Source organism: Asparagus officinalis, chromosome 9 (assembly GCF_001876935.1).
Source record: "Asparagus officinalis chromosome 9, Aspof.V1, whole genome shotgun sequence".
Taxonomy (NCBI): domain Eukaryota; kingdom Viridiplantae; phylum Streptophyta; class Magnoliopsida; order Asparagales; family Asparagaceae; genus Asparagus; species Asparagus officinalis.
In genome coordinates, this window is record NC_033802.1 from 50,742,952 (window position 1) to 50,757,725 (window position 14,774).

Below are 14,774 nucleotides of genomic sequence, written 5' to 3' on the forward strand. Positions count from 1 at the left end.
TTTAGGATTTCTAATAAGTTGTGTCACTACATAATTTATAGTATAATATATAACTGAGATCAGATATGTATTGAGAAACTTAGAGTTCAGAGAAGATTTTGAAGAGATTATTCAGAGAGGTAAAACCATTGGCTCTCTTGTTAGGTGTCTGCATGCAACTCTAATTTAATCAAAGTGTTAGATATCTGTTTGTGTTTATCCGACCTAACTAATAATCTCCATCACTAATTTTTTTTGGTTCTTTATCTTTGATTCAAATAATTTATTATCCTAGATCAAATCCTACTATACCCTTTCTTTCATTTGTTCTCTATCTAAACCGAAATAAGATTCAAATAGTTTATGATCCTGTATCAAATCATAGCCTCTCATTTATTTATTCTCAATCTAAATCAAATAGAATAATCTAAAAAATTCTAACTCTTTCAAAGAAAAGTGACCTTTGATATGTTGCCCCAACATTTTAGCAATAGGACAAAAAAAGCTCCAGCTATTCATCACCCTCCCTACCCTTCGTTTTTATTTCTTGTGAAAAAAAACAGAAAATAATCCTTTTTGTTCCTTTATCTTCTTCATCAGGAAGAACCAAGCAAACAAGCATAGGCCTCTCCCTCTTCTTTGCAATTGCTGCTCGCAGACGTCTTGTCCTTACTTTGCTCAACCCTTCCACCTCTGAGCAGTGGTGGAATCATCATTCATTATGAATCATATGGGGTCCTTAATATATAGTGGGACGCTTTGGTGGCAGTGGTGTCACATGACACCACTTCCGCCAAGGTGGATCCGCCCCTGGTTACTAGTTAGGAATACGACATGTTCTTAGATAACTATGTAGACATCACAATTGACAAGTAGCTGGCTTCTAAGAGCTGCTGATTGCTGGCTGTCTTAAAAAATTACTGATACTTGTAATTCTGCTTACTCTGTAATTAGGGAAGTGACAGGTATTCTAAAATAATTTTGTTGACATCTCAAAGCAGTCATGATTTAGCTCTGAAGGTTTATGTTGTGGCTAGGCAGTCGCACCAATTTAAATTTTGCGCAACCATGATGTTTGGATGATTCTATGTTAATTAGGGTTAGTAAATAAGCCAGTTAAAAAGTTTTACTTGTGCGCTTACATGTATAACCCCGTCTCCCTGTTTCTACATCCATTTTCAGTGTCTCATAAGTCAGCTTTCTTGTATATAATATCTTTATGTAACAGTTCTCATCGGTTGTATACTCTTCATAGACCTTGTTTCTCCAGTTTGTGGTTCCCTTTTTAATGTATGTCTTACTCAGCTAAAACTCATGTTCGAGTTTTCTTCAAAATGCATTCTTCATGTTGCTTGGTTGAAGGGTTTTTTATTATTTAGCTGATATTACATTGCTCGTTGTCTAAGATAAAGACTGATTATTATTTATCACATACAGGTTAGCATTGGAAAACAGTGGAAGGAATTACTGGATTGTAATGAAACCATCGGTTTCATAGTTCATGTATGTTCTCTCTCCCTGTCTTTTTGCCTGCTTTCATCATTGCAGAACAAAATACTGAAATTCCTGTTGCTGCAGGAGGACGCAAAAAAGCTTGACAGGATGGCTAAAAATCGATACACAATATGACTCAGATCTAATGGAGATGCCTCTGCCTTAGTGTTTTGAAACATGGATTATATGAATTAGGGGAATAGTGGTCTGTTGATAAATAGATTTGTGATAATCTTCTTTTTCTGATAATAACCAATGTTTCTTTAAAAGAAATTATACTGGGGTTTTGCACTATATTTCTCCTTTAAATTGGTTTATTACATGTCATTCTTGTAAGATCTTTGTTGTTCTTTTTAGATTCTAATATAGCTTGTTTGCAGAAAGTTTGTGAGCTTGATTACAGGTTCAGATTAATAGCAATTAACCTTTACCTCAATACATGTTTTAGATACTGTTCTGATGCAATCTGCTATATGAAAATTAGGTAGCCTTGCATGGAAGTTTACCGAATGTTTGTCCTTGTGCTGTATTACACTGCAAAAAAGGGTCTTAGGGTTGTTGATCATCTATGGTGGAATTGGTAGGATAGCACATTGCCTCGATTGCCTATCTGGACATTACCGTAGCATGGTGTTGCTTGATTTTTTATTATACATGAACAAAAGATGGAAAGAAGCGAAGAATTACACATGAAGTTGCTCCTGTTTATATGAGAGCATGCTTGCTGTCGATCATTGCCTGACATTTTAGTTGTCACTAGTTCAGTTGTAGTGTTGTATCGCAATTTCAGTAAGCAGTATAATTCTTCATAGCATCTTGTGTTCTAAGAAAAGGTACTCAGCCTCTCTCTTATGCTGAGGTGGGTGAGGGTTGTGTTTCGTACTTCTATTCCTCGCATCATGAGAAGCCCAAGCCATCTATCCCTACATCATTTACTATACAACGTATATGATCATCCTCATGTCAAGAGCCATCTTATGAATTGAGCGAGGTAGATGGAGGCTTTTACAAGTCCATCCTTTTAATCTGTAAACTATCATGGATGGATGGTTTACATAGACTGCTTGCGTCAGGATTCATATGGCGATGATTTTTCTCTGATGCTGAGGAAGTACCCTAGCTACATAGAAGCACTGCTTGTGCTAGAAACTGCAGCGGGATATTATGAACTTTGCCTTCCCTGATGCTGAGATAGCGTAGCAGGAAGAAACCTGTCCTACAAAATCCCTTTTCTTTAAATGACTTTAATCAGAACAACGATTATACAGTGTTTCCTTGCGACATAATCCCTTTTCTCTTCTAAGTCAGTGTGGAACGAAGTAATACTACAATATTTAAACCAAAACTTCTTCTCAAGGCTGTGACAACCTGTCTAGCATACAGATAGAACTGAAGAACAGACGTGTGATATTACACAGCGCTTGTCACGAAAGACTTTGAATGTCAAGCTTTGCAAGCAGAGGCTGATTATATATGTCCATGTTCCATATCTTTGTTCCTCATTTGAGTATGGTTTACATATCCATCTTAAAGACATCATATGATGACCTTGTTTGAATTCCACTGAAGGACATGAATTAGTTTAACTGTTGCTTCATGATGAAGATATGTTGATCGAGTTGAAAATTTGACCCCTTCGCAATAACTGATAGATCTCTCACAATTCTTGCCGAACAAGTAAAAAAATGAAGAGAACCGTGTTTTGTGTTTTGTCTAACAAAATATGAGGAGAACTGTGACACAAAACACTTGTTTTCTAATGCTCGTGTTTCTTCAGGTTGAGGAACTGGTGTAGGACAGAAGCGAGACTTCAACACTATTGGTTAGAAGTTGTTCAAACCAATAAAACTAAGATAAAGAAAACAACTTCTAACCAATGGTTGTGTCAGAAATCTTCTAAATTGTATCACTAATTCAATCAGCACACTTCGAATCTCCAGACAAAAAATTTGAAAGAAAGAAGAACGTGAAGATTAACTGCCAAGATCTAGTTATCATACACGAGAGAATCAAAATTAGATCCTTTTACAGCCAACTCTAAATGATCAAAAACCAATCACGAACCACTACCAGAAAACAAATATGAATAGTAATTGCATGAGTCTGCTGTTGCAATATGAAGAGAATCCCAAATACTATCCATATCAAGGGAGGGAATTCTACTAAGCAGAACCTCATCAATCTCCCCTGCTGAAGTCATCTGCTTCCCTTCAAACTTATTACTTAAACACTCGACTTCCTTCTTAATAATCTCTTCCTCACTCCTCCTTTGCTTCTTAGCCACCGGCGTTGGCTCTCTTCCAACGTTCTGCAACAAATCCTTCTCACTTGACGAAGACGACGTAGCCGATTCTTGAAAAGACTTCAACTTGGCTTCAAGAAGTGAAATCGTTGGTGACTGGGACCCACGAGCTACCGCTTCGTGAAGTTTGTGCTTGAGATGCGGGAAATTGAGCTGCGCAAACTCACCCCTCAATTTGTACGCCGCCATGTCATAGGCCATCGCCGCATCCTCTGCAGTATCGAAAGTCCCAAGCCACACTCTCGTTCGGTTTCTTGGTAGTCTTATCTCTGCCACCCACTTCCCCCAGTGTCTTTGCCTCACTCCTCGATACAGCTTCGTCGATTGCTGTTGCTGCTGATGATTAATTCGGTTATTGACAACATTGCTATTTATTTCAAGAATTTTCAGTTTAGCAGGCGAAATTGGATTATCGGACTTGAGATGATTGCTGAGTTGAAGCCAGTCGGAGAAATCAGGTTCTTGTAGTTTCTGGTACATTTGCAGATCCATTTGCAGGTTTGATGGATCAACGCGAGGATCTTCATGAGGGAACATTGAGAAGTTTGGTTTAAGAACTGTTCCATTGAAGATATTGGGCCTCCCTATGGATTCATCTGGATTGAGGAAGTTGAGAACTGAGTGATGGTCTGAACCATCCATGCTATATGAAGGAGGATGAAAAAAATGAAATGGTATGGTCCCATAAGAGAAGTCGGCATATATAAAGCTCTCGTCGACTCTGTTGACAGGTAATTCTTGTTAGTTAAAGGGACTCTAAAACCTTTTCTTTTAGTGACATGTGGGCTCTCATTCCTTGCTCTACTGATGAAAGAAAGAACATCGAGATAAAATATGATGCATTTTGATGGTAAGCAGTACTGAAAGAAGCCAACATTTGGTTGGGTCATGATCTTAGTTAGTCCTATTAATTATGACTGTGACCAGAACCAGAAATCCTCACCAACAGTGGCCCTTGTTCAAGATTGTTGCTGGCCTCCATGTGGGCTCAGTTCCCAATTCCTACATTGTTTCCTCTCTCTCACTTATGTATATAAGTTGCAACTTCTTTTAAGTTAAGACTATTTTCAGAAGTACCTGTAGTATAGATATTCTCGAGGTTTACATTATTGGATGTGATCTTTGTAAAATTATAAGCACTACCTAAAATTTAGTCACATATTGTTAAATATTTCTCCTGTTCATACGTCAAAACTCTTGAACACTTTTCAGTTCAAAAAAAAAAAAAAAAAAAAAAAAAAACATTAAAAAAAAAAAAAAAAAAAAAAAAAAGACTCTTGAGCACTTCTAAAAATAACCAACCTCAACATTTGTCGCATACTTATGATGTACGTTAATTTCTTCTAATAATTTGTAGACTAGATTCTTGACATGAGATGGTGGCCGAGAACCATACATGTGACCTGTCTAAATATTCGCATAGAAGTACTATCAAATTATAATTAAACATGAGCTTCAAATACTGTTAATGAAGATTTTAACCTATAAAGAAAATGCTTGCATTCGTTAATATTATGATTTTTTTTTCTCTCTTAAAAAGATGGGCGTGATCTAATTCGTCGTTTCTGAATAAGATGACAGGGATGATCTATAATTAAGCCGGATGACGACAAGCTGACAACTACCTATCACATTCATTATGCAATTAATTAACCAGCTAAATTTCTGTTGGCTGCCATGACAATTGAGCTCAGCATTTTTTCTTTTATAACTGAGCACTAGCACTTAAAGCATTTGAAATACATCTATCTCATTAGGAAAAGGTCTTCTTTTGGCCTGCACTTTGAGCTCACCATTCATATTCAAGCACTATATTTGGGTGATCTCTCCACCTAAACTAACGAAGTTTGAAGTAATGAAGAGAGAAACTTAGGTAGAAGAATCTATTTAAAACAAAATGCTAGATTTTAAATGTTCATGTGAAATAAAGCAACTTCTATGCTGTTCGCTAATTTTTTCTTTATTGTTCTATAATTTTCCTATATTTTTTCTTCAAATTAAAAAAAATGTAATTAGAAAAAGACTCTCTCTAGTAGTGCTCCAGTTTAAGGTACTAGTTTATTGGTAAGAGCACATGGTACATGCTTAAGGTAACCTTTGAAGCAGATGTATAGGGAGAGTGGGGCCACATTTCGAGTCACACTTTGTCCTTTTGTCGACAAACCTCTCACCAACAAAACATTTTTTAATTAGGGGTTCAAGGCTGTAAACGAATGACAAAGTGACTTCTTTACATCGAAGCAATAGGGGGAACTAGCAGACAAGCCTAGACTGTGATCATGAGGCAGGTAGTTTCTGTGAAAGGCTGATCACCTCATAGTTTATGTAACTGTGAGATGCAGTGCAGCAAGATCTAGTGGTACATTAAAATGTCTAGTTCACTATGTTATTATTAAGTCTGCTAATTCAAGAATTGACTTGTACCAGTGCTACGCCAGTGCTTACACGGATGGATATGATTTCTTTAATTTATGTATTAGGATTTGGATCTCATAATGGGTTTCCCTTCTTGTATTTGCATTTAATAATTTTTTATATCATTACTATGGGATCAGTATAAGTACACCCATCCAATAGGGATAATCTGCAACTAGATTATGTATAGCAGAATATTAAAAACCCTAGCATGCTTTCTAGGAATATAAACAACAAATTTAGAGTTTACTCAACATATCACTCTTGTAGGATCACCATGCCTTTCTTGATCAAAGGCGGGAGGGCGATAACATAGTCCAACAGGCGAGAAGCCTCTGCATATCACCCCGTGACTATCACATAAAGCACAAATTCGAACAGAGAAGTGTTAGGTCTCATGTTATGAGCTTACATCTTCTAATTTTGTTTTGATGATTACAAATAATTCCTAATATTGTTTTCCTAGTGTTTATGTTTTCTTATTAGGTATTCTAGATAAACAATATGTTGGAGATTGGATGGATTGAGCATTTACGATCACATCAAATGGAGGTTGGTGGAATATCGGAGTGAAGCCTATGCATACTAGTCAAGATCCAAGTTCAAACTTCTTCCATGTTTACCAAGACAAGCTTGGGTAATTAGGTTTTATATAATGTGTGTTAATTCTATAAGCTCAAATATACACACACATTACATTTGTGAATTTTCTTTGGCCAATAATAGCCAATCCGTCGAAGACGATCTCCTAATTTAGCTCCGGGCTGATGAGCCCCGCACTTTCCGTCGTGAGCTTCCTTAAGGGCCTCATTCGCTTCCTTTCGAGAGAGACATCGAAGCAAAACTCCGTCGTGTGATTTACGATATAGGGTTCGAGAAACCGCATCATAATAGAACTGGAGGGCCTTTCGTTTGATAGTGGCCGCTTCCTTAGGGTCATCAGGCAATATTCCGTATATGGCATAGTCGATATACGGGAATCGCCAATCTCTAGCTTCAAACTCCATCGAGGTTGTACAGACTTCCCCTGTCATCGTCTCATCGGAGCTTTCCTCCATAGGAATCTTGAAGCAGTATAACTCGCGTCCTGTAACCGAGATTGTAGTTTCAGCCCCTGGAGGTAACGCTAATGAAGTTGCCAGCGAGGCTTCAAATATGTTTTGGACTATACAAACCATGCTAACATCTTTTATTATGTCCATAAAACGATTACACAAAGTTTTCAGAACTTGATTTGAGCTAAAATAGCAAAAACAACATATTTGAAAAACATGTATTTTAGCACTTTTGTATATTTCTATGTTTTCACAAAAGGTAAAAGCATTTAAAAAAATTCTTTTTCCAACATGTTCATATTCATGATTATAAACTTTTCACAAAGTTTTATATTTTTTAGAATTTATTTGCTATTTTTTAAAGCTCTTCAAAGTTGGTTTTTACTATTCAATACATGCTGAAAAGTTGTTATCAGTCGACTGATGACATCAGTCGGCTGATTAGTCGACTGAAGAATGTTCTTGGAATCATCAAAATGTTTATGTTTCGTTTTGGTCGACTGATGAGCTGGTAAATACCTACAACAGTCAGCTCATCAGTCGACTGATGAAACCCGTCAGTCGACTGACGATCCAACGACTAGTTTTTACAGCCTTTTATTTTTTTGTCTTTTTGCTAGATTTGTTTGGGTTTTGTGCCTTGATTTTTCTTCCTATATAAACCCCTATTGTTCTCATCAGAACAAGTTTTCGAAGAGGGTTTTACAGAGGAGTTTAAAGTGTTTTAAAGTTTGTTTAAGTTTCTAAGTTTGAGTTTACAATAAGGAGGCTTGCATTTTTAATTGAGGAATTCATCATCAATCTTCTTCAACCTTTTTGTGTTTATAGAGAAGTTTTTCTAACTCTTTTCTCTAGCAATTTTATTATTGATTTTTATATTTTTATTATTGCTAGTTTGCTAATTGAGTTAGATTTTATTTATACTCATTTTATCACACACACCCTATTTGAGCTTATAGCATTTCATACATCATATATTGGGTTGTGGGTTTGTGATTTTTAAGATTAAGTTTACATTGATTTCTCATCCAATTAGAGAATATTTTATTGTAATTGAGCTTTATTGTGAGTTACACGTTGTATCACACTTGTAGAGAATATTTTATTGTAATTGAGCTTTATTGTGAGTTACACGTTGTATCACACTTGTACACCGAGAGTAGTGTGTGGTGAGAGACGAGATCATCCCAAAAGGAGTGACATCCGTAGTAAAGCCTAGGGAGAGGTTGTAAATCCGATCACTTGAGGAAGACACGAGCTAGAGACAAACACTTAGAAGGTGTAGAGTGAGATTACAAGTGTGTAGTTGTAAAGTTTTCGGTGAACTAGAAAACCAAATTGTGAGGTGTAAACGTTATTCGGGTGAGCGTAAAAAACCCAGTTGTGATAGTGGATTTCTCCCCTAGAGTGAGGAGCAAAGACGTAGGACGGAAGGTCCGAACTCTGTGATCATCTTTATGTACTAGAGTTTGCATTGGCGTATCATTTGTGTCTACTGCTTAGTCTATTTTATTCGCCATTGCTCATTGTTTATATTGCTCTATCACATTTTTTTTTCTTATCCTTGCATATATCTCATTGTGTATCTCATTGTTAGGATATTATACTTTTTTATATTGCTTATTTTTACTCATATCACATTGTATATCTATCTTGCAAGAATACTTTGTTAATAAGTTTTAATCGGTATTAATATCTAATAAGATTAGCAATAAACCTATTTACCCCCCTCTAGGGTACTTTCAATTGGTATCAGAGCTTAGTACTATTGATTTAAGGTTTAACCGCCTTGAGTTAACGATCCAAGCTTTAATATTATTACTAATCTTGTTTTGATATTATTTAATTCGCTTGCTCATATATTATGGATATGTTCGGTGTAGGCTACAATATAAATGTTGCTTCTAGATATGGTGACTTTCCTTATGAACAATGGTGTTGTAGATTCAAAATTTTTGTTGAATCTAGAAATATAAATTTATGGGAAGTTATTAACAATGCTTATATTGTGCCCACTTCGGAGAAATCCAAGTGATGCAAACATGACAAGAAAATGTTTACCATGAACAAGTTAGTGTTAGAAGTTATGCATAATGCTTTAGGTCCATGTATTTCTAACGAACTTGCTCATTTTTATAGTGCTTATACAATTTAAAAATTATTTGAAGCACATCAAGGGAACTTGGAGGCGATTCGACAATCTTTGGCGGTTTCCTCTTCAAGTTCACATGGAGCCTCTTCATGTACACGACCACTAGGCAATAGCCCTAGTGAGGTATGCGAGTCTGATAACAAAAATATTCTTACTATTGATGAACTCGCATATGGTTATGAATTATTGCTGCATGAGTATAAGAAATTGCAACGTAGCTATATTAATATGAAAAGCAAGCATGTAAAATTTAAATCCTCTCATGAAACACTAGCCACTAAGTTTGATCTTATTGCAAATGAAAATGTAAATCTTAAAGAATACAATAAAAAATTAAAATTAGAAAATGCTAGTTTGTTTCATGCTGAATGTGATACTATATTAGAAGTTGAGAACATTAGAAAAAAGTTTACTTCTTTCAAAATTTATCATGCATGTTCTACTTTTAATAACAATGCTTGTGTGGATAATAATGAGTTGCATCATGTTAAAAGTAAAATATCCTCTTTAGATTCAACACTAAAAACTTGCATTGTTAATAACAAAAAGCTTATGGACATATGTGCAAAGTCCCATGAAAATTCTTCCAAGAAAACTACACACTATGCACATATGTATAACAAAATTTGCAAGTGTTTAATTTGCGATCGTAAAGGTCATATTACTAAATTTTGTTATAATGCACAAAAGCCTAACAAGCCAAATCATGTTTGTGCATCCCATCAAGCTTCTTCTTCTCATACACATGTACACACACATAGTGATAATCATAAATATGCTCAGGTGTATAAGTATAATTTTTGTGTTCGTTTTGGTCATTTGACCAAGTTTTGTTTCGATTTAAGAAAAACTTCCCATTTGAAAAACAATTTTAAAGAAAAATTTATCTTTGCAAATGATTTTTGTGAACAACGAATTGGTCAAAACAAATCTTTTTAACCTTTTCATTGCACCTATTGCAATCGAAAAGGACATTTATATGAGTATTGTTTTGATCGTGTCCATGTACCATATGCGCCCAAATGGGTTCATAACCCAAGGGCCTTAAGCTTTAATGATAGGGGTCATGTCCCTATTCTCTTCGGTACCAAGAGTAATTGGGTACCAAAACATGTTCAATATTTAAGAACGAATTCTTTAATTTGTTTAGTTGTTTATGTTCTTAAAGATGTTTTTATTTAAGTTTTATAAACAAAATTGAAAACAATTTTATGCTTGGTATTTGATTTGAAAAGTTATCATTCATATTTTTTCCATGATTCTCTTTCATAGGTTTTTATGTTTTCATCCATTATGAATTGATACAAATTTTTATCAAGATGATTTTTCTATACTAAAACATAATTTTTTGATCGTACATCATTTTCAATTTTTTTGGTTTGAACAAAATGTTAGTGTTTATGGGATTATTATGAAACATTCTCACGATGATATTTATGTGTTTGAGCTTCCGGATCATCTATTTGTGGTTTATAATGTATTGCTTATATGGTTTGATCAAGTTTTACAAAGAAGAATTCTTCTATTAATCAAACACTTTTTAGATATATATACTTTGTTTTCATGTATTGAGACATCATACTCATAATAATGTATTTATATATGTTTTTAATCAATCATAATTTATGAGTTGATAACTTACGAAATTTCTTTTGAATTTATTGACAAATCATTTGATTCTTAATTTTTTAATTTTTTAAAAACTTTGATTTTCATTTTTGAGATTTTTTGTTTTTGTTTGTTTTTGATATATATCCTATGGATAAATATATATATATATCTATGTTTTAGACTCTTGTGACTCTTCTCTTAATAACACATATATGTGGTCACTTAGTCTTATTTAATGTGAGTTGTGTTTAGGATATTCTATATCAATACTTACTCACATTTGTTTGCCATGTTTATAATTGCATATTTTGCATATGGCATTTTGATAGAGGGATCAATCCCTATGTCTTTTTTTGTTTGGTTTATACTCACCTGTACCTATTGATAGGGGGAGCTTTCGCTCTCTTATTCTTTTGTTTTTCCTATTTTGATATTACCAAAGGGGGAGAAATAAGTAGATTGTGAGTATATCTTAAGAGTATTGTGTTTTATTGTATATTTTATATACTTTTTGTGTAGATTGTTTGTCATCATCAAAATGGGGGAGATTGTTAGGTCCATGTTATGAGCCTACATCTTCTAATCTTGTTTTGATGATTATAAACAATTCTTAATATTATTTACCTGGTGTTTATGTTTTCTTATTAGGTATTCTAGACAAACAATATATTGGAGGTTGGATGGATTGAACCTTCACGATCACATCAAATGGAGGCTGACGGAATATCGAAGTGAAGCCTATGCATACTAGTCAAGATCTAAGTTCAAGCTTCTTCCATGTTTACCAAGACAAGCTTGGGTAAATTAAGTTTAGGTTTTATATAATGTGTGTTAATTGTATAAGCCCAAATATACACACACATTACATTTGTGAATTTTCATAAAAATAGGTATTTTTATACAAAATACATTTAAATATATTTTGGACTATACAAACCATTTTAACATCTTTTATTATGTCCATAAAACGATTACACAAGTTTTCAGAACTTGATTTGAGCTAAAATGGCATTAACATCTTTTATTATGTCCATAAAACGATTACACAAGTTTTCAGAACTTGATTTGAGCTAAAATGGCAAAAACAACATATTTGAAAAACATGTATTTTAGCACTTTTGTATATTTCTGAGTTTTCACAAATGATAAGAGCATTTTGAAAAATTCCTTTTCTAACATGTTCATATTCATGATTATAAACTTTTCACAAAGTTTTATATTTTTTAGAATTTATTTGCTATTTTTTAAAGCTCTACAAAGTTGGTTTTTACTATTCAATACAGGCCAAAAACTTGTTATCAGTCGACTGATCAGTCGACTGATGACATCAGTCAGCTGATTAGTCGACTAAAGAATGTGTCTGGAATCATTAAAAAGTTTCTGTTTTATTTTGATCGACTGACCAGTCGACCGATGATCCATCAGTCGACTGATAAAGGTCGTTAGTCGACTAATGAGCTGGTAAATGCCTATAACAGTCAACTCATTAGTCAATTGATGAAACCCGTCAGTCGATTGATGGCCAAACGACTAGTTTTTCCAGCCTTCTATTTTTTTGTCTTTTTGCTGGATTTGTTTGGGTTTTGTGCATTGGTTTTTCTTCCTATATAAACCCCTATTGTTCTCATCAGAAGAAGTTTTTGAAGAGGGTTTTAAAGAGGAGTTTAAAGTGTTTTAAAGTTTGTTTAAGTTTCTAAGTTTGAATTTACAAAGAGGAGGCTTGTATTTTTAATTGGGGAATTCATCCTCAATCTTTTTCAACCTCTTTATGTTTATAGAGAAGTTTTTCTAACTCTTTTCTCTAGCAATTTTATTATTGATTTTCATATTCTTATTATTGCTAGTTTGCTAATTGAATTAGATTTTATTTGTATTTATTTTATCACACACACCCTATTTGAGCTTGTAGTATTTCATACATCATATATTGGGTTGTGGGTTTGTGATTTGTGAGATTGAGCTTACATTAAGTTCTCATCCAATTAGAGAATATTTTATTGTAATTGAGCTTTGTTGTGAGGTACACGTTGTATCACACTTGTACACCGAGAGGAGTGTGTGGTGAGAGAAGGGATCGTCCCAAGAGGAGTGGCGTCGGTAGTAAAGTCTAGGGAGAAGTTGTAAATCCGAACACTTGAGGGAGACATGGGCTAGAGACCAACACTTAGAAGGTATAGAGTGAGATTACAAGTGTGTAGTTGTAAAGTTTTCGGTGAACTAGAAAACCGATTTGTGATGTGTAAACGTTATTCGGGTGAGCGTAGAAAATATGGTTGTGATAGTAGATTTCTTCCCGGAAGTGGGGAGCGTAAACATAAGACGGAAGGTCCGAACTATGTGATCATCTTTATGTGTTAGAGTTTACATTGGTGTATCATTTGTGTCTACTGATTAGTCTATTTTATTCGCCATTGCTCATTGTTTATAATTCCCTATCATATTTGTTTTTTCTTATCCTTGCATATATCTCATGTGTATTTCATTGCTAGGATATTGCACTTTGTTTATATTGCTTATTCTTGCTCACATCATATTGTATATCTATCTTGTAAGAATAATTTGTTATAAGTTTTAATCGGCATTAATATCTAATAAGATTAGAAATAACCCTATTAACCCCCCCTCTAGGGTACTTTCAAGAAGGAGATGATGATTGTATGAAAGTCCATGGTGTATTTCTTCTCTCTCACCCTTCATGAAAAATCCTATATCTATATATAAGGGCTTAGAAATTGAGTCTTACACTCACTAGGATTATAAATATCTTATCTTTATGATAAGATATTATCCACCCACTCATTTGGGTGTCTCTGTCATAACCATAACTAACATACTCCCATTCACACAAATGAGTGGGTGTCATTTGTTGTTCCCTAAGCTGATTCCCTGAGTCGTTGACTCCCAGAGTCAAAAGTCTTCCTTAGAATCTCCTTTTTAAATTTATGTCCATACATCGTTAGTGCTACGTGGACCGTTGATAACCTGCAAGCGGGTAGTCATATAGCCAGATATGTTAGGACTGACACAATAATCTCCCTAAAATAAAGACATATAACAAATAGTGTATGTGATATCTTGTACCCTATATTTGAAAAACCATGTCAGCTCAAGTAGATTCGATCCCTCGAAGAAGTGTACATTAACACTATGGTTTACTCTTGATTCATCACACTCTTAAATCATATCCCCGTCATAAATAAGAGTTGGCCAAGTGATTCAATCATAGACATATCAATCGATCTTCCTTTGTATAAAACCACATAAAATTTGAAAATATTATAATAATAAATGAGTTTTATTATGGTTGATATTATTCAGGGATTAATAGGTATATTTGTAATCGATTTGAGATTGGTTATGTACAAATATGAATATATATAAGTATGAATGTACATGTAAACTAAGTCGGGTTTAGTGTGCGGATCGGTCGACTGACACTAAAGATCAGTCGACCGATAGGTAGCTGATTTAGTTTTTTTTGGGTCGGGTCTGCTTTGTGGTGTGTGTGGTGTGTGTGTGGTGTGTGTGTGTGTTGTGTGTGTATATATATATTATATATAATATAAATATATATATATATATATAATATATTATATATATATAATATATATATATATATATATATATATATATATATATATATATATATATATGTGTGTGTGTGTGTGTGTGTGTGTGTGTATATATATATATATGTGTGTGTGTGTGTGTGTGTGTGTGTGTGCGCGCGCGCGCGCGCGTAACATTTTCCTCATTTCTCCATCAT

At 34.3% G+C, this 14,774-nt stretch overlaps 2 protein-coding genes across 2 annotated transcripts in view; one reads left to right on the top strand and one right to left on the bottom strand.

The window, feature by feature from the left end:
- Positions 1 to 1,856, top strand: part of LOC109824080 (eukaryotic translation initiation factor 4E-1-like) — a 5,716-nt gene extending 3,860 nt beyond the window's left edge. Inside the window, exons 4-5 of the mRNA XM_020390603.1 lie at positions 1,417 to 1,482; positions 1,558 to 1,856. Coding sequence (XP_020246192.1) covers positions 1,417 to 1,482; positions 1,558 to 1,608 — 117 coding nt within the window. The 3' untranslated portion in view covers positions 1,609 to 1,856. The remainder of the gene's footprint in view (positions 1 to 1,416; positions 1,483 to 1,557) is intronic.
- Positions 3,530 to 4,548, bottom strand: LOC109823446 (ethylene-responsive transcription factor ERF062-like). The gene has a single exon (XM_020389731.1). It carries the CDS (start codon positions 4,415 to 4,417, stop codon positions 3,530 to 3,532), a length of 888 nt encoding a protein of 295 aa, XP_020245320.1. The 5' UTR covers positions 4,418 to 4,548.